The sequence below is a fragment of the Sebastes umbrosus genome, chromosome 6, assembly GCF_015220745.1.
Source record: "Sebastes umbrosus isolate fSebUmb1 chromosome 6, fSebUmb1.pri, whole genome shotgun sequence".
NCBI classification, from domain to species: Eukaryota; Metazoa; Chordata; class Actinopteri; order Perciformes; family Sebastidae; genus Sebastes; species Sebastes umbrosus.
In genome coordinates, this window is record NC_051274.1 from 30,183,526 (window position 1) to 30,207,749 (window position 24,224).

Consider the following 24,224-nt stretch of genomic DNA (forward strand, 5'->3'; position numbering starts at 1 on the left):
TATTTTTCTTAAATGACTTTATTTCTATATAAAAGTTTGAATTTATAAAAACAAACATGATGCTAAATCTAAACAGATCATATTCAGACTACATACTCCACATAAACAATAAACTGGATGTTTGTAAACACAAATATAAATCAGAATAACATCAATAAAAAAAGACGAACAAAATTCCCTTTATGAAGAATCTGATAACAGCTGAGTGAACGACCTGCTTCATATTTATCTGACAAAATCAACTACAGAGTTGGTAGCTATGCTAACTCACTTACAGTTTTGCTTTGTTCTGATGCAGGACTCATTCAACAATGTCCTGATGCATCTTATTAGAAGACATGCTGCCTCATGAGTTTGCTGTCTGAATCCCAGATTATAACACAGCTACAGCTAACAGCTAGCTAACTTAGGTCTGTTGGCTCGCTGCTAGCTCATTGGGATCTACAAACTTTCACACAGTCAACTAAAGAGGAAGTGAACAAATTGTTTGCCAGTTCAATCCCCGGCTCCTACTGTCTGCATATCAAAGTGTCCTTGAGCAATACACTGAACCCCATAAGTTGCGCTTTACAGCAACTCACTGCTCCTAATGATTGCTTAAATGCAGAGGTCAGAGTTCATGTATGTACCTGTATGTATGTCATGATACCTAAAAGTTTACGTTTTTAACTTAGCTCAGTGCTGCAAACTCTTTTCCAATGAAAGTAGCTATCATTACAGCGCCAGAGGAGAGGAGAGACCCGGCGCTGTTGATTACTCTGAGCAGCATACATGGGAATGAATTATAAAATAATATATTTCAATATTTTTCCCTGATGTGGATAAGTCGCTAAATTTGTCGCTAGTGACTTTTTTTTAAATAAAGTCGCTAAGAGGGTCTGAGAAGTAGCTAAATCTAGCTAACACTGCCGGTCTGGTGAAACGTTTTCATTAATTTAAAATATTTTTATATAAAAATTTGTATATATTTCTTTTTACAAAAAGTTTCATAGTTCAACGAATAATATTTAAATTTTTAAATCTAAAATAGTTCATAGATTACGTTCTAATCTAACAAATCTATATCTCTTGTTTAACACTAATATCTTTCTACATTTCTCTTGTGTTGTTCTTTCACATAACTATATTATAGTATACTCTACTATAGACTATAGAAGTGTAAAAAATAGGCTAGGTCACATTATTCCAAGGGACATACATGAGGGGGTCACCGTATTCACCGTATTCACCTTATTCTTTGTCTGAACTACGGTGCTTCTGCATTGCGTCATCTTGAGTGCCATTATTTAGCTTAGCGTAACCCGTCGCACCCTTGTTAATACATTCATGGTTATTATCTTTTACTTGCCAAAAAGCTGTTTTTAAGCCTTAAAAAAAGATGCTATTAAGTTTTTATGTGTTTTTCAGGTGAGAAAGTAACTAGATTTCCAATAAGGGATCAGTTTAACAAAATAAATGTGTGAATTTGCGTCGATGTTTTAGGAGCTGTGAGGAGCTGCTGGCTGTGTGAGACCAGCTGGTCAACGTATAAAAGCACACGTCAACAGTGTTTTAGTGATTACTCTCACTGCTAGAGGGAGTAGACACAGGTCCACACTGCAGGGTTAACCATTGGCTACTAAAAAATATAATAATAATAAAGTTACATTAAATCAAGCACCACCAATCATAGCTATTTATAGCTAGAAATTTGGCGATGGATAACTATCTAGCTCATACTTGCCAAGCCTCGTTATTTTTCCAGGAGACTCCCGGGGTCACAATTGTCCCGTATTTCTCCTGATTTATGGCTAATTTTCACACTTTTTTTCCATTTTCGTTATCGTACCCTGTTTCTGGCTCTGTACAGCGTGTATAATCCCAACAGTTTCCACCAGCATAAAGTGAATATTCTCTATCTTTAAAGGGTCTCTGGTATATTCTCTATCTTTAAGGGGTCTCTGTTATATTCTCTATCTTTAAGGGGTCTCTGTTATAATCTCTATCTTTAAGGGGTCTCTGTTGTAATCTCTATTTTTAAGGGGTCTCTGTTATAATCTCTATCTTTAAGGGGTCTCTGGTATATTCTCTATCTTTAAGGAGTCTCTGGTATATTCTCTATCTTTAAGGGGTCTCTGTTATATTCTCTATCTTTAAGGGGTCTCTGTTATAATCTCTATCTTTAAGGGGTCTCTGTTGTAATCTCTATTTTTAAGGGGTCTCTGGTATATTCTCTATCTTTAAGGGGTCTCTGTTATATTCTCTATCTTGAAGGGGTCCTCTAGTTTAAGTGATGCTGCGTTACAGTTTCCCTTCTGTTTCCTCTGAAGTTCACATATCCAACACAAAGTAAAGCACATACTGTAACAAAAGAGCAATAATCATCAATAATGATCAGATTCTTCCACTCAAACATCTCCTCTGTGTTTGTTTCCAGCACACAGTGATTATAGATCCATGTGTTCATATTTACAGGCCTGAGAACAGCAGCAGAGTCACAGGTGAGTTCACACCCGTACAAAGACCGCCGTGTCTCTGCTGCCACCTGCTGGTTAAAACTGGTCACAACAGGTGGCCGATGAATCATTTCACTATCAAACATCTCATTTGTTCTTTGGGGTTTTTGACTGAGAATCATCTGATTCTGCTGCAGGTGAAACACCTGCTGTGACATCACTGATGGGGGGCATGGTCAGGAGGGCAGGTTTTAACAGTTCAAATGGGCTGATTCACTGATTTAAAGCAAGATTATGAGACACTAATTCAAAATTTTGAATTAGTATCTCATAATTTAAACATATTTAATCATTAATGAGTTCAGTTTGTGTTAAACATTTTGTTTTTCTCAATTTTCTAATCTGAATTTCGGACTTTAAACCACTTTTTAGTTATTGATCACCTGCAGACACCTGGAGCCTCTACCAGCCAATCAGCTGGGAGTTTGTTCATTATCAGCCAATCGGCTTCTGGTCTGCTCGGTCTGTCGTTTACAGGATGAGACAACACTGAACTCAATTGTCAGTCTCACACGGCGGCATCCTGCCTCCAGCTCTGGCCAATGGGATGGTTGCGTGTGTGATGATGTCAACAGAAGTCCTCGTCCATACTGAAGCTGCTCCTCCTGCTGCTGGTCTTTGAGGCTCCGCAGGACAGCAGGGGGTCGGACATCACCGCTCCTCCCCGCTCCTCCATCAGGATGTCTCCCAGGCTGTGGAGCTCCGTCAGCCCCACATCGGACATCAGGTCTGGGGAGAAGACGGCGGAGGCTCCCTGAGGCTCATCCAGCTCCACGAAGCTCAGGGCGTCCAGACCCAGGCAGGGGGTCACCAGGGAGGACGAGGGGGAGGAGGAGGAGAAGGGGTGAAGCGGCGGGGGGGAGAGCAGGGCCGGGGGGTCCAGAGAGGAGGAGGTGGAGGAGGAGGAAGAGAGGCTGTGGAGGCTAGCCTGAACCTCCAACTCCTACAACCAAGACACAAAACACACCATGAACACAGTTTTCTGATTGGATATTTCACATGACTGACTGTGATGTCACAGACGTCTGTGCACCAATCAGGATTCAGCGTCATCTGAATCAGATTCTGTTGGTTGTTTCTTCGCTGTCAATCAAGTCACGTCAACTCTTAATAAATAAATGAATAACTAAGTAACTAACTAACTAACTAACTAACTAAATAAATAAATAAATAAAAAATGTAAAGAACTTTTTTATGTATCCTAGTTGTTTGTTTTAGGAAAGTGTCCCCACTCCCGTCTGAAGGACCAGGACCAATCAAAGTGGTGATTTTAATGACTAGTCAACAAACATTTAGGATTATTCAAGCAGGAACCACAAGCCAATACAGCAGGATAAGAGGAAGAAAATGGATGGATGGATGGATGGATGGATGGATGGTGTTCTCCTCACCTGTATGCGGAGCAGCAGTGAGTGGTTGGTGTTCTCCAGCCTCCGCTGTCTCTCCTCCATCTCTCGGGCTCTGTTTTGCTCTTTCTGCAGTTTGCGGATGTAATCAACCGACGCCTTCAGGATGGTTCCTTTGTTCCACCTTGATTCCCTGATAAACCAATCATAGTTCTTGTTAAATAATAAATAATAAATAATAATAATAAAAAGTATTACTGTATCTCTGTGTCAACACAATGTACAGTGATCACAGTACTACAGTATTTGTTTCAGTACAGTCAACCAGAGAAACAAGACTTTGTTGTTGTGGAAATAAATATTATACTGAATTTATAAAGTGATTGTGATGAAGTACTGTGATACTGCACTGAAGTATTAGTACTATTAGTACTCTAGCAGAGTGTGAGGATGGAGGGTTCACTTACGGGTCGCTGGATTTGGGGATGAGACCTCCGAGTTCTTTGATCCGATCGTTGATGTTGAACCTCCTCCTCCTCTCGACTGAAACACACAATATCAATGTTATTATTTTATTATATATAGCTATAATATACAACATATAATATACAATATATATATATATATATATAAAAATAAAAGTACTACTACCCCAGTAAAAATACTCTGTTACCGTAAAAGTACTAATACCAGACAGTAAAAAGAAATACTGCAGTACTCACTGAGGTTGTGGTTGTCTTTCTTTATTCTTTCTTTGATAAAAGCTTTGGTCTCCACCTCTAAAACAACAACAACAACAACAACAACAACAGAAACATTTAACAAACATTGTACAAACATTTCACTGGCGTAGGAAAAGTCGGAAAGATTTTCCTGCAGCTTTTAAAACGGCAATAACAGATTCTTTCTGAAACGTTCAACACAGAGGTTAAAAACTTTCACACAGATCCATCTCCATGAAAACTGAGCAAACTCCATCCGCTGATGAAGATCATGAGATTCGTTGAAAGCTCTAGAAAAAGCTATTAAGTGGACCCTGAGTCAGGACTGCTTTATCAAACCACTACTTCCAAAGTGAAGAAAGAAATTTGATGTTTAGTAATTTCATTTAAAATAGTCAAAATATATCATGTTTGTTTTCTGACGAACATTAAAGACTAAAAATACATTAACAGACATTTAAAGGTTTTAAACAAGACGTTCAGTCTCAGAAGCTTAAAACTCTTTTTTTTTTCAGTTGAAACAGCAGAAAGTGTTTTTAGTCCATGTTGACTGAACAGGAAGTGGGAACTGATGATGTGGGAAAATACGACGAGTGTGTGTGTGTTCACAGGAAGTCGTGATGTTGACTCATCAAAATGAAGAAGAACAGATTTTCAGCAGAAAATAGGGAAACACAAGGGGGAGGGGCTTCACTCTCAGAGCTCTGAGGTCATCATCGTCTAAACCAATCAGCAGTCTGCTAACATTATAATCTTCTCGTCCAATCAGGTTGAGGTTATGTTAATTATGTTAATGAGAGGTCCTCACTAATATAGAAGTGTGTGTGTGTGTGATACCCACCGTTCCCCTCCCTCTTGATGGCGTGCAGGTCGGCCGGGCAACTGTTGCTAATGGTGATGGTGGGCGTGGCCATTCCTCCGCCACCGCCGTACACGTCGAGCATGTTCCCCGACACCGGCAGCTGCAACAGACCAATTAGAGCACAGAATCAGCGACTGACAGAGAAAGTGACCATCAGAGGCTGAGAACATCCAGAGCATCCTGCGCTGTGATTGGCTGATGCACATAGGAGAAATGGTAAAGACGTGTGGAAAAAGGTTATTACGTGAACACGTCAACAAGCATGAGTATGCCCATCACTTCTCGTGTGTGTTTTCGTGACAAAACGTAGTTTGGAGACCTCATCGGGGATAGGCTAAACCGACAATGTAATCTGACGTATGTTTGGATTGTAATTTTGACAAGTGCGTATGCATTCATCTCTTTTATACAAACGTTGGGCCACTTATATTTGTTGCATCTAAAATGTATTTGGAACAAAAACTTTATGTTTTGTCATTTGATTATTTAATTGATTCCAGTTCTGTGTTTGAGAGGGAATCCTGTAAGAAACTGGGTTTAAAGTGGGTCTATTTTGCGTTCACTTATTCATTTATTTTCTAAATAAAATAAAAGGCTCTTTAGCCATATTCCTGTCTTTGATTATTTCACTTGAAAGCCGTTTATCATATTTGGGGTTTGTATTTTGACTTAAAAGGGGAAGAACATTCCTGTTTGTTAAATTAGAAGCGGTTAATCAACGAGCTAAAACACAGAAGGAAAGTTAAGATAATTACTGATGCTGAGTTTCAGGTTTAATACTTAACCTCCTGCGCCCTCGCCCTATTCCTCGGAAAAAAAACGCCTCAGATAACTACTCAAAATGAATCAGGACTAGCTCCTCAAAGAAGGCTTAGATGCATATATCTGGTCTCCTTTGAAAGGTAAGAAGCTAAAGAAAATGAATAAATTGTAAGTAAACTAAACAATTTTACCATGGAGATTACAATGGAGATAAAATAAAGGAAAAATATGATTTTCATTAAATAACCAACGAATTATTAGCCAACTGTTTGATCTAGAGGCTGAGATTTAGTTGCTGTTATAACGTTAATGTATGACTGTATCACTGCAGCAGCCTCCCGCTCAAAATAACGTTAGCTAGCCATGCTAGTCCCTGTCACCAGCATCATTTAGCCATTTAGCACATTGACAGTGAATATTCACGTATCAATGTGCCTCAAATCTCAGAGTGAAAGCCTCGGTTAACCCGCTACACAACAGCTTTTCATCATTTTGTGTGTATATACTGAATCTATTTTATATATATATTCAGTATATACACACAAAATGTGTCATACATATATATATATATATATATACATACATACATATATATATGTATATATATATATATATATATATATATATATATATATATATATATGTACACACACACACACACACACACACATCTAAATAGTATAATAGTAAGCTGTACTGTGTTTTTCAGGCTCTGATCTGAACTGAAGTCAGTTCATGTTCCTCCAGAAAAACTGTGGAATCTGCTGAATGAACAAAGGAAACCACAAACATGCACACACACGCTCACACACGCACACGCACACACTCACATGCACACGCACACACACACACACACACACACACACACACACACACACACACACACACACACACACACACACACACACACACACACACACACACACACACACACACACACACACACACACACACACACACACACACACACACACACACACACACACACACACACACACACACACACACACAGAGCAGACTGGACTTACAGGAAGATATCAGCGTGTTCTCTACATGTATTTTCTGACTGTTGTGCAGTTTAACTTCAGACTGATTAGAAAAGAAAGCAAATGAATGCATCTAATTTATAATAATAATCATAATGAATGGAAACTAGCATTAAAAGTCCAAGTTGACACATTTTTCTGTTATTTTATACACTTCTACTCCATAATATTTATATATGTTCATAATATTTATGTGAGTTACTGATTACTTTGATTACAAGGTTAAAATGCTGCTTCTATGTTAATGTATACTAATAATTATCTGCTCAAGGAGTACTTTTACTTTTGATACTTTAAGTATACTTTGCTGATAACACTTTTACTTAACTAAAGGATCCAAATACTTCTTCCACCTCTGATCAATAAAACAGACAAGGCGATCAGTAACACGAGTCTGCAGCACAGAGCTGGTCAAAGGTCAGAGGTCAAACACTCAAACTGACCTGAAACAACAAGAAAAGCTCTTTACCTCAGATTTAACCCTCCTCTTCTCATGGTCTGGCAGTAAAACTAGAATCCTCATCTTCTCTGATTTCACACAAACACATAAACATGTATGTGCATACACACACTAACACACACAGCTTCTCTTCCTCTTTCTGTTTGGACGACTGTTGAAAAATGGGGAAACGTCTCTTTAAGAAAGAAACAGAAAAACCTCCCAGTGAGCTTATCACGTTAACACACACTCAGTGTCTCCACCCACTGCCGCCGCCACCAGCAGGAACCAGGAAGTCTGGAAAACTGAAGTGATATAAAATACTGCAGCAAGTTTCATTCAATACAGACGCAACCATGAAGGGAGGAAGTAATCAGATCCTTTACTGCAGTAAAAGCACTAATACCACAACGTGAGAATACTCTGTTACAGTGAAAGTACCAACACCACACTGTGAGAATACTCTGTTACAGTGAAAGTACCAACACCGCACTGTGAGAATACTCTGTTACAGTGAAAGTACCAACACCGCACTGTGAGAATACTCTGTTACAGTGAAAGTACCAACACCACACCGTGAGAATACTCTGTTACAGTGAAAGTACCAACACCGCACTGTGAGAATACTCTGTTACAGTGAAAGTACCAACACCACACCGTGAGAATACTCTGTTACAGTGAAAGTACCAACACCGCACTGTGAGAATACTCTGTTACAGTGAAAGTACCAACACCACACTGTGAGAATACTCTGTCACAGTGAAAGTACCAACACCACACTGTGAGAATACTCTGTTACAGTGAAAGTACCAACACCGCACTGTGAGAATACTCTGTTACAGTGAAAGTACTAATACCAGACAGTAAAAATACTCAGATGTTTCCTGGATGTTTCCTGGATGTTTTCTGTATTTTTTTCTGGATGTTTCATGTGTGTTTTTCTGGATGATTTCTGTATTCTTTCTGGATGCTACCTGTATGTTTCCTGTTTGTTATCTGGATGTTTCTTGTATGTTTCCTGTGTGTTTTCTGGATGTTTCTTGTATGTTTTCTGTGTGTTTTTTGGATGTTTCCTGTGTTTTCTGGATGTTTTCTGGATTTTTTTCTGGATGTTTTCTGGATTTTTTCCTGAATGTTTCCAGTGTGTTTTCTAGTTGTTTCCTGTGTGTATTTTTACCGTATTGGCGAGCTGCAGTCCAGAGTCGATCAATGTCAGATACTCATCATTCAGGCTTGATTCCAGGCTGATGATGTCATCGATGACTGTCTCTTCCATCTGAACGAACCAATCACAGATCAGATATTTGTATTTGTATGTGTGTGTATATATATATATATATATATATATATATATATATATATATATATATATATATATATATATATATATATATATATATATATATATTATTTTATGTATATACATATACATTATATTTATATGCATTTACCTGGCTTTTGTGGATGAAGTCTGCAGGCTGCAGTTTGGGGGCGGAGCTCAGGTGGGGGGAGGGGCCTGGCGACAGTCCAGCTGGCTCCTGATTGGCTGTCTTGGTGCCGGAGAGATACTGACGCACCTGCTGCCTCTGAGCCTGCTGGATGTGATACCTGGTGGGGTTCTCCAGGTGAGTCTGCACCTGAGAGACACACAGGGAGGTACAGTATTCAGTACAGCTGTCCAGGTGCATTATGGGAAATGTAGGATCCACGGTTTTTGGAAAATATTTACTGTATATTTTCTGTCCGCTAACACTGTCGACTGACATTCCTCCTCTCTCCCTCTCCTCCTCCCTCTCCTCCTCCTCTCTCCCCCTCTCTCCTCCTTCTCGTCCCTCCCTCTCCTCTTCCCTTTCTCCTCTCTCCTCCATCTCGTCCCTCCACCTCCACCTCTCTCCACCTCCACCTCCACCTCCTCCTCCACCTCCTCCTCCTCCTACCTTGAGCACCTCCACAGGGACCTGAGCAGGAGGTCTGCAGGAGGAAGACACTGAGACAGAGATGGGGGAGGATGAGTCAGTCAAGCGGAGGAGCTGCTGCTGCTGCGCCTCCTTCTGCTCCTCCTCCAGAGCCTGCTGACGCATCAGATCCTGACGCATCAAAACCCTGCAAGAGGAGAACAGAGGAGGAGACGAGAGAAGAGCAGAGGAGGAAAATGGAGGAGAACAGAAGAGAAGAACGGGGAGGAGAACAGAGGAGGAGAACAGAGGAGGTGAACAGAGGAGGTGAACAGGAGGAGAACAGAGGAGGTGAACAGAGGAGATGAACAGAGGAGAACAGAGGAGGAGAACAGAAGAGAAGAACTTGTTATTGTTGTGTTTTTTTTGTGTGTTGTTATTATTCTGTTGTTGTTGTTGTAGTAGTTGTGTTACCTGGAAAACATGGCTGACGGCAGTGAGGATGAAGAGGAGGGAGAAGAGGAAGCTGCTGCTGATGTACTAAAGAGAGAGAGACAGAGAGAGAGAGAGAGACAGAGAGAGAGAGAGCCTCCTGTAATGAAGTTGATGACATCATCTGAAATCTGTGACATCATCTCTCATCACATGACTTCATGCTGGCAGTTAGAAAGGTGACATCACACCTCTTTATCGGAAACAATATAATATAGATGAACAGGAAACAAACGGCCCAGTCCCAGTGTCCCCCCTTCAGGCCTTCAGCCCTGAACCCTCAGTCCCAGTGTCCCCCCTCAGGCCTTCAGCCCTGAACCCTCAGTCCCAGTGTCCCCCCCTTCAGGCCTTCAGCCCTGAACCCTCAGTCCCAGTGTCCCCCCTCAGGCATCAGTCCTGAACCCTCAGTCCCAATGTCCCCCTTCAGGCATCAGTCCTGAACCCTCAGTCCCAGTGTCCCCCCTCAGGCCTTCAGTCCTGAACCCTCAGTCCCAATGTCCCCCCTCAGGCATCAGTCCTGAACCCTCAGTCCCAGTGTCCCCCCTCAGGCCTTCAGTCCTGAACCCTCAGTCCCAGTGTCCCCCCTCAGGCATCAGTCCTGAACCCTCAGTCCCAATGTCCTCCCTCAGGCCTTCAGTCCTGAACCCTCAGTCCCAGTGTCCCCCCTAAGGCCTTCAGCCCTGAACCCTCAGTCCCAATGTCAGAGGTCAGAGGTCGGGGCTGTGTGTGTTACCTGATGCCGATTGGCTGACTCTTGATCTCATAGAAGGTGTCGACGTCAGACGGCAGCAGATTGTCGACCTCGATGTCAGCGACAATACCAGACTCCACCCTGACAGACAGACAGAGAGACATACAGAATGAACCAATCAGCAGCTGCAGTTCCTCTAACCTCCACCAGATGGTGCTGTAATCAAACGGTTATTGAAGTTAATGTGAAAAACTCCAACTTCTTTCTACTAATACAGTTTTTACAAATGCAGAGTTTGTGACGGGCAGGAAGAGAGACAGGTAGAGACAGACAGACAGACAGACAGACTGAGAGACTGAGAGACAGACAGACAGACAGACTGAGAGACAGACTGAGAGACTGAGAGACAGACAGGCAGACAGACAGACAGACTGAGAGACAGACAGAGAGACAGACAGACAGACAGACAGACAGACTGAGAGACAGACAGACAGGCAGACAGACTGAGAGACAGACAGACAGACTGAGAGACAGACAGACAGACAGACAGACAGACTGAGAGACAGACAGACAGGCAGACAGACTGAGAGACAGACAGACAGACAGACAGGCAGACAGACTGAGAGGCAGACAGACAGACAGACAGGCAGACAGACTGAGAGACTGAGAGACAGACAGACAGACAGGAAGAGATATAATGATAATATATAATATAAATATAAATATAATGATTGACAGCTCAATCATCATCTGCTGATGGAAATATGTGAATGTTAGACACAAGAGATGAAGAATGTGGAGGAACAAAATGTGTCAGCAGTTCAGTTTAATCCCACTTCCTGTGTGTATGTGTGTGTGTGTGTGTGTGTGTGTGTGTGTGTGTGTGTGTGCTGAGTCACTTCCTCTGATTCCTCCTCCACATGGAGCTGCAGACACGCCTCCTCCTACACTATAAAAAGTGTTCTTTATGTAACAACAGCAGAGTTTAAGGTGTGAACACAAACGTTGACACCTTATTTTGAAAACCGGACGTAGTCACACGTGTATACTTCCTCTAACTTCTCCAAGTCCGTCTCTAGCTCTCCCGTCAGCTCCGTTCTCTTTATACATCCATGGTCAGCTCCATCGGGGCCGTTTGAATGCATTTAACATAAATGTCAGTATATGGGTGCTCTACAGTTATAGCGTCAGCCCATTTGACCACGGAGATGAGAGTGACGGCTGGCTTAACCGCACGTTACCGCGATACGATAACGTTTCCTGTCCATGACAGAGTTAGCATGCAGCTTTAGCCGTGATGTCTAGCTCTGCTTTTCCTACAATGTGTGAAACCCAAAGTGTTTCCATCCTTTACTGGATGTGTAGTGTTTACCTCGTCGGATTTATCATGTGAGGGTGCAGGTCGTATCCATGTAGAACCACCGCCGTTTTCTCGTTTCGGCTCGCTGCAGTTTGTTTTGGTTAAAGGATACGGAACGGATATGACGTCACGTTACTCAGACTACAACAATAAAAGCGGTTACTTCCTTCTACCTCCACATAGACTCAAATGAAGCAAATGTATTGATTCTGGCATTAAAAAAATCTATTTCAAAATCCCCCCCAAAAAAATTGCTATCATATGTTTTTGTTTCAGATTTGTTTTGAGACAAAATACAGAGAACTTGGAACACAGAGATGTCTGTAACTTATTTTATAAAGATTGATTGCTCCATAAATGACAAATGATTTGATTTCCATTGAATGCAATGGTGAGGATGAGGATGAGGATATAATTCAAAATAGTGTAAAAAAATGCAGTTTTTAAGATAAAATTATGAAATTAAACACCCTACATCTACCATGACCTCAAAATATTGTCATTTATTTTCATGAACAATGGAGCTTTATTTAGCAACACTTTGCAGTAGCGGTGTACAGTAGTGTTTACACTAAAACACTTTGATGCACTGTGGTTTTAATTTTTGATAATTCAAAGATCTGGCTGGATGGTTTGTGAAGGACAGTCTGAAGATGCAGCAGAGACAATTTGCTGTCAATTGAGCAAAAAATGTGGGAGGAGATATGTTTAATACGTTTTGTATGGCTGATTTGTTCTGAATATTTTCTAGGTTTATTTTCATGCATGAGAGGCAAATGTCATGGTAGGAAGAATATTAATATCCAGTAAAACAAGAGGGAGTCTATCTGAGGACTCGTTGGGCCGATCTGGACTTCCTTCTCTGAAATGAGCAACAGATTTGGCCAAATATTTCATCACAATAACTGTTTTCCTATCAATCGATATTGATATGATGATGAAACTGATCATCTTAACGTCATGTTAAAACTCCATGAGAATACGTGTGATCTATGTGAGGGAGAGGAGAGGTTGGAGGAGCAGCTCGTTGCTAAATGGGATGCAGCTGAACAGACAGTCCACACTGTAAAAAATTGTTGTTGTTAAAAAAAAAGAGCAGAGGTTGTTTTTCTGGTTTTAAAAAACACCTGGAAGCAGTTTGAGACAAAAACGTCTGAAAGAGCAGAAAAAAACTGAACACAACGCTGCTCTTCATCACCTTCATCCTCTAATTCACCTCAACATCTTCATCAAATCCTCCTCTTCACCAGCTGAGCAGTAACCTGAGACTGAAAGACTCTTCATCGTTCTGTTTTTACTTTTGTTTTCTGTCTCACCCCACATCATTTATGTTTGTGTGTGTGTGTGTGTGTGTGTGTGTGTGTGTGTGTGTGTGTGTGTGTGTGTGTGTGTGTGTGCGCGTTAATGGATGACTCACTACACCAGGAGGCAGAGGATCAGAGGTCAAAGGTCAAACAGTAACAACATCAACCTCAGACAGGTCGTCGTCGTCCTCATCATCATCATCATCATCATCTAAACACACACTCAGCATTTTAACATTACAACTTGACATATTTTAACTTGCTTCTTTATGGAAACACAAGCAGAGAGCACTTCACACCAAACTCCATACATGATTTCGGCGATTTTACGTTCACTTGCCTCTCAGATAATTTAAGTGACATCTAAAATTAGACATCGAATGTTTAGAGAATACTTTTGAAGGTTTCATGTCATATTTTGGATTATATTTTTCATTTATTATTATTATTATTAGATTATGATATATTATATATTTGGATTGAACATTTTAAAACCACCGTTAGCACTTTGTCCAGTTGACTGACTGTTATCTTCATCATCAACCTCAACATTTATGATAGTTCTGGTTTAACTAGCAGCTTTATGTAAATTAGCCTATCAGATACATAGAGCCAGCCATGCCAAACTTCATTCAAAACTTCTGCAATTTAATATTAACTTTCTTCTCTGCTAATTTAACGCTTTTACAGAGCAGACTACGTGTTTTCTTTAATCTTTAGGAACGATACTCCTATTCGGCATTGCTCAAAGGCACATAGAAAAACGTATTCAAATAAGAAATTGAACTTTATTAAGCAATACCTCTGGTAATGTAACTCATCTCAACTGCGACCCAATGACGGCTCATAAACGTGTTATCTTAATAAAATACTATTAAGGAAACTTGTTTGGATTATAATTTATAAGCCGAATGAACCAGAACACTCCAAAGATCTGAGATATATCATCAGTTATGTTAAGATAGATATGTTTTTGTACCAATAAGCAAATCGGACTAAAAAACGTTGCTTTTTGAACGGAGTCTGGCGTGAGGTTGTCTCCGCAGCAGGAATAACGGTGCCTCCCAGAACTTCCGGGACTCACCGGACCAGGTTGAGTGTTTCAGCCGAGTCCAGGATGACAAACACGGTCTGCGGCTGCAGGATCCCGCCGGTCTCCTCCTCCTGGAGCTCTGGACCGGCTCCAGTTCGGTTCTGGATCTGGTTCGAGCTGACAGCCGACATTTCTCCAGAGACAAGAGGCGTTTTAACGAACAAACTGAGCAGCTCAGAGAGAAGCTTTATTACCCAGCAGCCACCGCAGGATCAAAGTCTCAGAGTGGAATCACAGCAGCATGTTAAACAAACTCTGGTCGTAGGTTCGAGTCCTCCTCACGGCTGCTAAACTGAGCGGCACCAGGGCAGTCTGACACCGAACTACAGACCGAAGTACAGACCGAACTACAGACAGACACACAGGTAGAGAGACAGACAGACAGACAGACAGACAGAGTTCAAGTGCAAGGAGCAGCTGTGGACATAGATATACACCACACAGATCAGACAGCTCAACCAGACTGTGTTGCACAACTTGGAGGATAAAAGTGACATTTTTAGTTCTTCTTAATTTTAAATATTTCCATAACAAGAATATAAATAATAAAAAATGATACATTTATATTGAACTTAAATTAACTATTCAAATCTAACTGTATACGTGGAGATAGACGTATTGTATTGTAGTATTTTCCAGGTTTAGATTTACGATGGAGTATTAGGGCCACATTGAGGGAAGAAAAAATCGGAGAATTTCGAGAATAAAGTCATAACTTTACGAGAATAAAGTCGTAATTTTACAAGAAAAAAAGTCGTGATACTACGGGAATAAAGTTGTAATTTTACGAGAAAAAGAGTCGTAATACTACGAGAATAAAGTCGTAATTTTGCAAGAAAAAAAGTCATAATATTAAGGGAATAAAGTCGTAATTTTACGAGAAAAAGAGTCGTAATACTTCGAGAATAAAGTCATAATTTTGCGAGAAAAAAAGTCGTAATATTACAAGGAAATAAAGTCAGAATATTACGAGAAAAGTTATGACTATTCTCGTAATAAAATCTCAGATTTTTTTTTTCCCTCAATGTGGCCCTATTACTCCGTTGTATATACTGGATATGTTCAGTGTTTAAAGACTTTTAGGCCAATAAACAACTGAAGGGTTTGTACTTCCACCCAGTTTGCTGCTGGTCTGTCAGACTGGGAGGAGGCAGCCTGTTGGTCCTTCAATAAGGGAATTACATTTTACAGAAAATATTATTTCACAGTGAACTAAATATATGTTCAATACATAATTATTAAATAAATCATATACAAATGACAAGAAGAAATTAATTCAAAAATATTTATGGTATGAATTTATCACCAAAAGCTGATCTTTTATCCATGTTAATCTGAAGGTGTAGTTCACTTCCATGAAGTCCAGTATCTGCTAAAATATTCTTTTTATATGATAATCAAATGAATTATAGTGTTATTTATTTATTTATTTTACGGAGGGATTGTTGGATAAAAAGAGAGGAGAGAGAGATACCATCTGCTTTACTCAAACAACTCTGCTAACAAGGACTAATCTCTCAGCTCTGCAGGTCTTTTCTACCTGTTCTGTTTCTGTGTGTCAGTCATGTGCAGTAGGCGGGTCTAACCCACTGGACTGATCTCCTCTGGACCAATGAGCTGCTGCTCTGCTCACTGCCAGCCAATGAGCTGCTGCTGCTGTACGTCAGCGCTCAGACGCCATCTTGTTTGTTTTTGTTTCTTTTCTACTGTTACGGGAATTCAGCGAGAGTGTGGCGGGGAAATCCGAGGTGACGTAAGACCACCTCGACTGATCGGCCGAGCTCAGTCTGACAGGAGAGCCGTCCAATCAGAGGCCGAGGACAGGATCGAACTATGAGAGGAGGGTTTAGGGGTTCTGGGGGGTTTCTAAGGTGATTACAGAGCGTTTCATCAGCACGGGATGACGTCACACATACAGAACTCAATACATTAATTAATTTAAAGGTCCCATATTATAAAAAAGTGAGATTTTCATGTTTTTTTTTATTATAATGCAGGCTTAAGTCCTATATAAATACTGTGAAAGTATCAAAACACTCAATCCACAGGGAAATACACACAGCCCGTATTCAGAAACTCTGCATTTGAGACAAGTTATGATTTCACGAATAAACAATATTTAGACCCTTGACATAATTTTAAACGTAAACATTCTAAATGTGTCCCAGTTTATTCCTAGTTGCAGTGTATGTGAATGACATCAGCTGACAGGAAGTAAACATGGACCTAAGCTGTTGCATAGCAACACAATTCTGTTGCAATTCCGTCAAAATGCGCTAAAACGGAGCGTTTCAGACAGAGGGTAAATATAGGCATATTCAGGCAGACAATATGAGGAAAATAAAGTTTTTTTTGAACATTACAGCATGTAAACATTTTCTAGTAGAAACACAAAATACAAGTATGAACCTGAAAATGAGCACGATATGGGACCTTTAAGTACTTTCTCAAAAGTGATTTATTTTTAATTTAAAAATAAATAAAAATTAATATAATACAATAATAATAATAATAATTATAATAATAATAATAATAGATACATTAAATCAGTATAACATGCATTCAAAATGTCTCTGCAATAAAAGTACACAAGTACTATCAGCATAATATCATGAAATTAGAATTAAAAATGGTAAAGTTACTCATTAATTGTTGTATTAGCCTGTGTGTTATTTTTAGATTTTGATTACTGATGCTTTTTTTTCTTTTCTTTTTTGACATACTGTTCAGTTTAATCTGCAACATCATGTTTTCTAAACTCATAATATTGTTTCTTTGTAAAATCTGAATCTGTAAAGTAACTAAAGCTGTCAGATAAATGTAGTGGGGTAGAAGTAGAAAGTAACATGGAAATACTCAAGTAAAGTATAAGTAGCCTACCTTAAGTACAGTACTTGAGTAAATGGACTTAGACCTTTATAATTAAAGTAAAGTATATGTATAGAATGTATCGTTATAATTGACTCAAACATATCACATTTAGTATCTACGGTATGTATATGATTTAAAGACATTCATGTTTTTTTCTGTATAAAATAAATTTTTATTTTGGTAAAATTTAATTTTCACAAATGTAAAAATACCAAAGAAAAATAGATATGTTTAGTTGTATTTTGAATATCATATTTCTACAATCCCTCCTCCCATCTAAATGAAAACATATATTTGTAAAATATATCAAACCTTTAGCTGGAGTTACTCTCTAACTTTTATTTATTCCAGTTCTTCATTTATGTCTCCTCAGTTTTAAATAGTCATTTCATGTCCATAGTAGTAGTAATAACAGTAGCAGTAGTAGTATATGTACTTCCAGTCATGTGGTCAGTTTTTATGTTTTTATTTCATTTATATCCTCATAAACAGTTCTCATGTTCTTACAGAAGGGCATGATGGGAAACAGGATGGAAGGCAGTGGCCGGCCACTAACCAATAACCTGCAATCAATCAATCAATACTCAATAATCATTAATAACAAGATACCAGAAGTACAACAGGAAGAAGAAGAATACACAACCATGCTGCTGTTACACCTGGAGAGAGAGAGAGAGAGAGAGATGATGGTGGTGGATGTTGTTGTCATGGTAACTAGAGCGCAGTGGTTGCTAAGGTAACACTGTGGAAAGAGCCTGGCTGGTTACCGTGGCAACACGCGGCTCCAGAAACCCAGCGGTTACTATAGCAACATGTCAGGAGATAAAGAGCTCACTGGTCACAAAAATGATATAGTTCAACTAAAGGACATCACGGCCCAGTCCTCCTCTGATTGGCTGTTAAAGGTGCAATGTGTAATACGTGGCAAAAAGAAGCCGTCTGTGTGTTGTGTAGCAGAGCTATCTAGTGAAATAAGCATGCTAACCAGCTAGCCCCAGTCCGGCCTGTCTTGTAATACCACTTGTACCTCTAGAGGTGACAGTGAGTCATTGTAGCGTCCAATCTGCCCTCAGTCCAACATGAGAGGACCAGGAAGTAGAGTTGCCCCGAGGGCTGTCAGTAATACATGTACACATACGCGTGTACGTTAAAGAGTTTAATTACTGGATTAGATCCAAAGTGGCAGAAATGAGAAAAACACTAACAGTTTGTTCCAGTCCGCGTACTTTCATACTTACACTCACTATTTTCAGTGCATAAGTGCATTCACACTGTGAAGTATGGCAAAATGCAGAGCACTCGAAGTACCCGGATGTTGTACTCAAAACGGTCAAATCGTTGAGTGTGGAACGCCGGACACTTTTCACACTCAATTGTTGCCATCTTGGCTACGTCGCGGAAGGGGTGGGACCACGACCACTATTCAAACATGTGAAAATGGCGGCATATGATGCAGGAGCTTTTGCGGTGCTGAACAACGTACCTTATAGATGTAAGTTATAACTTCTCACGTCTACTCATTTGATTTCATTTTCTGTGTATTCTTGATCAACAAAGCAGACATATTTTGGCGGGTAGTGGACGGGTAAAACCTGAAGGAGGCAGCAATGCAACACAAAGGATGCCAGCTGCCGTAAAACCCCGAAGAAGAAGAAGATATTTCCCGTTGAAATTCATGCACTACTCAAGTAAGTTCAGAGTGCACACAGTGTACTACATTGAAGTGTACTTCAGGAAGTACGTGGATTGGAACACACAGCGGTTCTTTTGTTTCGTCCTCTCCACCGCCGAGAGGATCAGACCCCTGGTGCTGGGGTTTGCACTGGCTGAATGTAAGTTGCTACAGCTAACCGCTAACTGAAGGTCCCTCTCCGGAGCCGCCGAGTGGAGGGTTGAATGTTGCGTATTCTTGCCCTGCTGTTAGTAGTTGGCTTTGTTCAATAACAGGTGACTGTAATGTAGATCGTATGGAGCCAGTAGTAGAGGTGAACTGCTGCCCCATAGTGGTTTGGAGCATGTGCCTCAGTATTACACATTGCACCTCCAAAGAGCTCCATATTATAAATCTGTTTACCATATTTGGTGATATTTAGAGGTTTATCAACATTATTTGGTTGTTTCAGCTTCATCTCAGTGAAGGTCTCCATGGTAACAGCAGCCCATAACAGTCCATAACACATTGACCGTCTGATGAGGAGGAATCAGAGACAGTTTGAAAGGATGAAAACCACTGAGATCATATCAGGAAGTAAAAAAAAAAGAAAACAATAATAACACTTTGGATTAAAAAAGACAAATAAATACAAAAACAGACAGTAACTGTTGAACACTGACAGCGATCCGAGTCGTCTGATTTGGCACAAAGCAAAGTTCAATAAAGTTCAGAAACTGTAAGGCAAAATACTGATGACAGTCCAGTGTGACAGAACCAGCTCTAGAACCAGTCAGAACCAGTTCTGACCAGCTGTGGTAGTAGCTTCATACTGACTGGCTGTACTGGTTTCCAGCTGGCTAGTAGTGGCTCTAACTGGTTCAAACTGGCTGTAAATAAACCAATTAAAACTTGATCTTACTGGTCAAAACAGGCATTAACTGGCTCTGCTAACAGGCGGTTATAACTACAGACAAGCAGGTCCAGTTATTCGCTAACATTTAAATGGAAATTAATAAACTCATCACATTAACTCATGTTCATGGGAGTCCAAACTTGTTGAATTACTGTGAATATACACTGCCTCTGTTTTTTTCAATAATTACATTATATTTATTATTAAGTGTGGCGAGTCATCTGGAGCGCTAGCCTCCTAGCTATAGCTAGTTTGCATTAGCGGGGCCTCACAGGTGTTATTCTTAGAAATCAACCACATATTAGAAATCTGTTAATTTCGCACCTAAAAAAAGTAATTTGTGTAATAACTTAATTATGTTCATCTCTAGTTATAACCGTCCCAAACTGGTGTAAGAGACTGTAACTGGCTATAAACTGGTATCCAGCCCAAAGTAACAACAAGAAATACTTAAAACATAATCTGATATATTAGCCAACAACTTCACTTGCTCTGTATACTGAATACTGTATAGTTTTAAATACGAACTTTGGCACATGAAGAGAAAGTGCACACTGGACTGATACTACACACTGTTATCATACACACACTGGTCAGAACCAGTCAGAACCAGTCAGGACCGGTTAGAACCAGTCAGAACCAGTCAGGACTGGTTAGAACCAGTCAGAACCAGTGAGGACTGGTCAGAACCAGTCAGGACTGGTCAGAGCCAGTCAGAACCGGTCAGAACCAGTCAGGAATGGTTAGAACCAGTCAGAACCAGTCAGGACTGGTTAGAACCAGTCTGCAAAAGTCTCTGAAAAACAGAATGAAAATAAAAGTCATACAAAATAATCAACAACTGCTCAACACAAGTCACTCAGATTGAAATTTAAAATGTTTTTCACCACATCGAGACAACTGGTGATGATGGAAACTATAAGGCTGAGTTACTGGCCATTTCCTTCCATTCCCAGCGAGGGAGGAGAGGACAACACACCACTGGAGTCTGCTTTACACACCAAAAACACGCTAAAAACACACTGTGACAACCAGAGCCACAATCAGACTGAGCATCATGTTACTGACAAAGCTGTGGAGTTAAAGGAAAAGTTCCAACATTTTCACAAATCCAGCTTTTAAAATATTTTGTTTCATCTCTGTGTACAGGACATGGTTAGCATAGCTTAGCACAAAGACTGGAAGCAGGGGGAAACTGCTAGCCTAGCTTAGCACAAAGGCTGGAAGCAGGGGGAAACTGCTAGCCTAGCTTAGCACAAAGACTTGAAGCAGGGGGAAACTGCCAAGGCCTATTGAAGGAGGCTAGGTCACGATTCATCAACGCGTCATATCTTTGGGGTACAACACATGTGCAGTAAAATCTGGTCTGCACTCGCCGAAATTTAACCAATTGCAACGCACGACCACAGCTCCAGGATCCTAAGTTAGCACCCGCCACCCGCCAAATACAGGTAAATTGTTGACAGTGGCGGATAAAATCTTCAGGCCATCCGCCACTTTGGCAGACAGGGAAAACGCTAGCACTATGGCGCATACACACACTGTATCATGTTTCAGTTTGTGTTGGACCGGAGCCACGGCGGAGAGAAAAAAAAGCTCTCAACAGCATGGCGCTACTAAACCTGAGGGGTGCACCCTATTTTTTCCCTGATAATGTGACACTGTGAACAACAAATCCGTGTTGAAATCAACAGGAGGAGAGTTAGTAATGCTATCTGTTAGCAGCCGGTGGGCAGCACAGTCCTGCTTGGTTAAATACTAACGGTAACAGAGGTGCCATTGAGTTATTATTATTATGAGATGAAAAATAGGGCTTCCCCGGATTGTGTAATTCAAACACTGTAATTTACCATGCATAGGCCTATAATGTTTTTTGTGTAAAATGTACCGAACATTGAATGACATCAGATCTAGAATGTTATTCCTTCATTTAGCGCAGAGATTTCAAAAGTGGCAGACAAAAAAAATACTTATCTGCCACAGTGGCAGGCAGTGAAAAAAGTTAATTTCAGACCCTGGTTATACCCCATACCGTAAGACACGTGTCCGCCCGTATCCCAGCCTCCTTCCATAGGCCTTGGAAACTGCTAGCCTAGCTTAGCGCAAAGGCTGGAAGCATGGGAAACATCTGACAGAGAACGAGAGGATTTATTAAAATATCGGATTGTTTTTTTCATCTTCACCCCTTTAGCTGTTAAACTAAACCGTGGAGCCAACATGGCCGCAGCTGAAACCCAAACAGTCTGATTGGCTCTGGCTGTGTGGAGGAACAGCGAGCATTAACCTTGAACCTTTACATAGTCACATGACCGAGGAGGTCACAGGAGAATAAATTATATTTACAAAATCTTTACTCTTTGTTTTTCTTCTTGCATCAACTTGCATCAAGCAAACATCAAACACAACCCAGACTCATAAACACTGAAATATCCAACAACAAGTCTGTTCAGTTCATCATAGCATCAGATAGATTCATCAGAATAACAATAATAATATTAATCATATTTTCACTATCAAAACACTTTTGTTCAAAATGTGTTTATAGAGACAGAGAGAGAAATATTGGACCACATGATAAAAACAACTAAAGTCTTTTCTTGCGGGTTCTGTTCATATCGGCTCCGTCTAATCTCTGGATTCATCCCAACATACCCGGAGCGGTTCAGAAACATGAAGGTTTACAGTCCAGTCTGGTTCCTCTTCCTGTCTCCGTCTTTAAAAAATCTTTTTCAAACTCTTTACATCCAACTCAAAAAACAAAGCCTTCATCATCATCATCATCATCTGGGACTGGGATCATCAGTGTCCTGTTGAAGCCTCGCATCTCAGTACTGTAACTAACCATCGTTTTCATTCTCAGTTAATTATCCTCTCAATTAATCAATTCATCGTCTGGTCAATAAAAATAATGTCTCGCAGAAGTGACGTCTTCAAATGTTTCGTTTTGTCTAAAGACATTCAGTTTACTGAGATATAAAACCAGCACATCTTCACCTTCAAAGGTTCATCAATTATCACAGTTATAACTGATTCATCTGTCCGTCAGTTAACTGATTAATGAATCAACTCATCATTTCAGCTCTACAGGTGACAGTGATTACGTTTACATGCACACTAATATTCCACTATTATTATGAATTTGATACGGGTCATGTAAAAAGCATATATTTTTTACTTTAATCAGAGTATGAACGGCTGCATGTAAACAGGAATATTAGTGGAATATTCATTTTCATTAGCCATGAAAACAGCTTAGTAGTGAATATTAACTTTTTTTAAGAACAGAATATTTTGTGCATGTAAACGTAGTCAGTGTCTTGAACCCGTTCTCACTCCTAACTCGTCAAATACCGCCGTTTTGGAAGCGCCCATCGGCATCGGAGACCAACACAGAGGTGCCCTTTATCGACTGTATGTAACGCACCGGGCTTTCAACTAACTCTATTGTAAACCCACCCGCGGCGTTATAGACCCCTTTTCTGTTAGTAAACATCATGACATATTTTGTGGGCGGAGCGTTACGTGGAACACGTTAGTTAACGCTGGCTAACAAGTATTGTTGGCTTGTTTTTTTAACAATGGTTGAAGAAAATACTAGTTTCTCTCAATATGTTCTGTCACTCACTCTCCAGGATCACGAGTGTGAGTTGAGAAAGTTAACATTAACCAACGGGACCAGATTAGCCGACCCCTACGCTGCTGGCAGACTACTTCAGGAGGAGTAGACGTCTGGCTAATGTTAGTTATCTAGCTAGATTGTCTTGAGACTGACAAGCTAGCTAGCTAACGCCTGCTCTCCTCCCGGTGAAGTAGTCTCCTAGCGGCGAGGAGTGAGGCGGAGGGACCGTGACCCGGCGCTGTCCACTGTTGGCTCATTTTCTGTAGCATGGTGGAATTAGCAAGATAGCTAGCTAACTAGCCAGTCGCTAAATGAGTAAAATTGAACAACTTAATGTTTCATCCACACACTCTGGTCACGGCGTAGGAAAGCACAGTGCTATCGCCGGATGAGTGACAACTTTGTTCAGCTCATTTTCTGTGTTGCACGACAGCATGGCGGAATTAGCAAGCTATGCTAGCTAATTGGCCAGCCGTCCAACCAGCGCTGTAAAGATAAATTGAGGGCGTATAAATCTTTGGATGCCTATAGTTAACTATCCTACAGTAAAAGAGATTCGTAAAATATTGGTGAAGCGTTTCAGAGATGGAGAGAAAGGGTTGCTAATAGTTTAGCCTTCTGCTAACCGCAGCCAACGGCTCACGTCCGAAAGTAACACTA

The 24,224-nt window shown here is 40.4% G+C and overlaps 1 protein-coding gene and 1 long non-coding RNA gene across 2 annotated transcripts; both read right to left on the reverse strand.

The window, feature by feature from the left end:
* Nucleotides 1-15,090, reverse strand: tfe3a (transcription factor binding to IGHM enhancer 3a). The gene is made up of 11 exons (XM_037772704.1): nt 14,499-15,090; nt 10,793-10,891; nt 10,042-10,107; nt 9,610-9,775; nt 9,124-9,309; nt 8,850-8,948; nt 5,405-5,525; nt 4,564-4,620; nt 4,309-4,384; nt 3,887-4,034; nt 1-3,438 (listed from the first exon to the last, which is right to left on the reverse strand). Exons 1-11 carry the CDS (start codon nt 14,636-14,638, stop codon nt 3,064-3,066), a joined length of 1,533 nt encoding a protein of 510 aa, XP_037628632.1. The 5' UTR covers nt 14,639-15,090; the 3' UTR covers nt 1-3,063.
* A 2,738-nt stretch (nt 15,091-17,828) lies between these two features.
* On the reverse strand, nt 17,829-21,551 carry LOC119489838. The gene is made up of 2 exons (XR_005207267.1): nt 19,453-21,551; nt 17,829-18,037 (listed from the first exon to the last, which is right to left on the reverse strand). It is a non-coding gene; the product is annotated as an uncharacterized LOC119489838 (long non-coding RNA).
* Between the last annotated feature and the right edge of the window lie 2,673 nt (nt 21,552-24,224).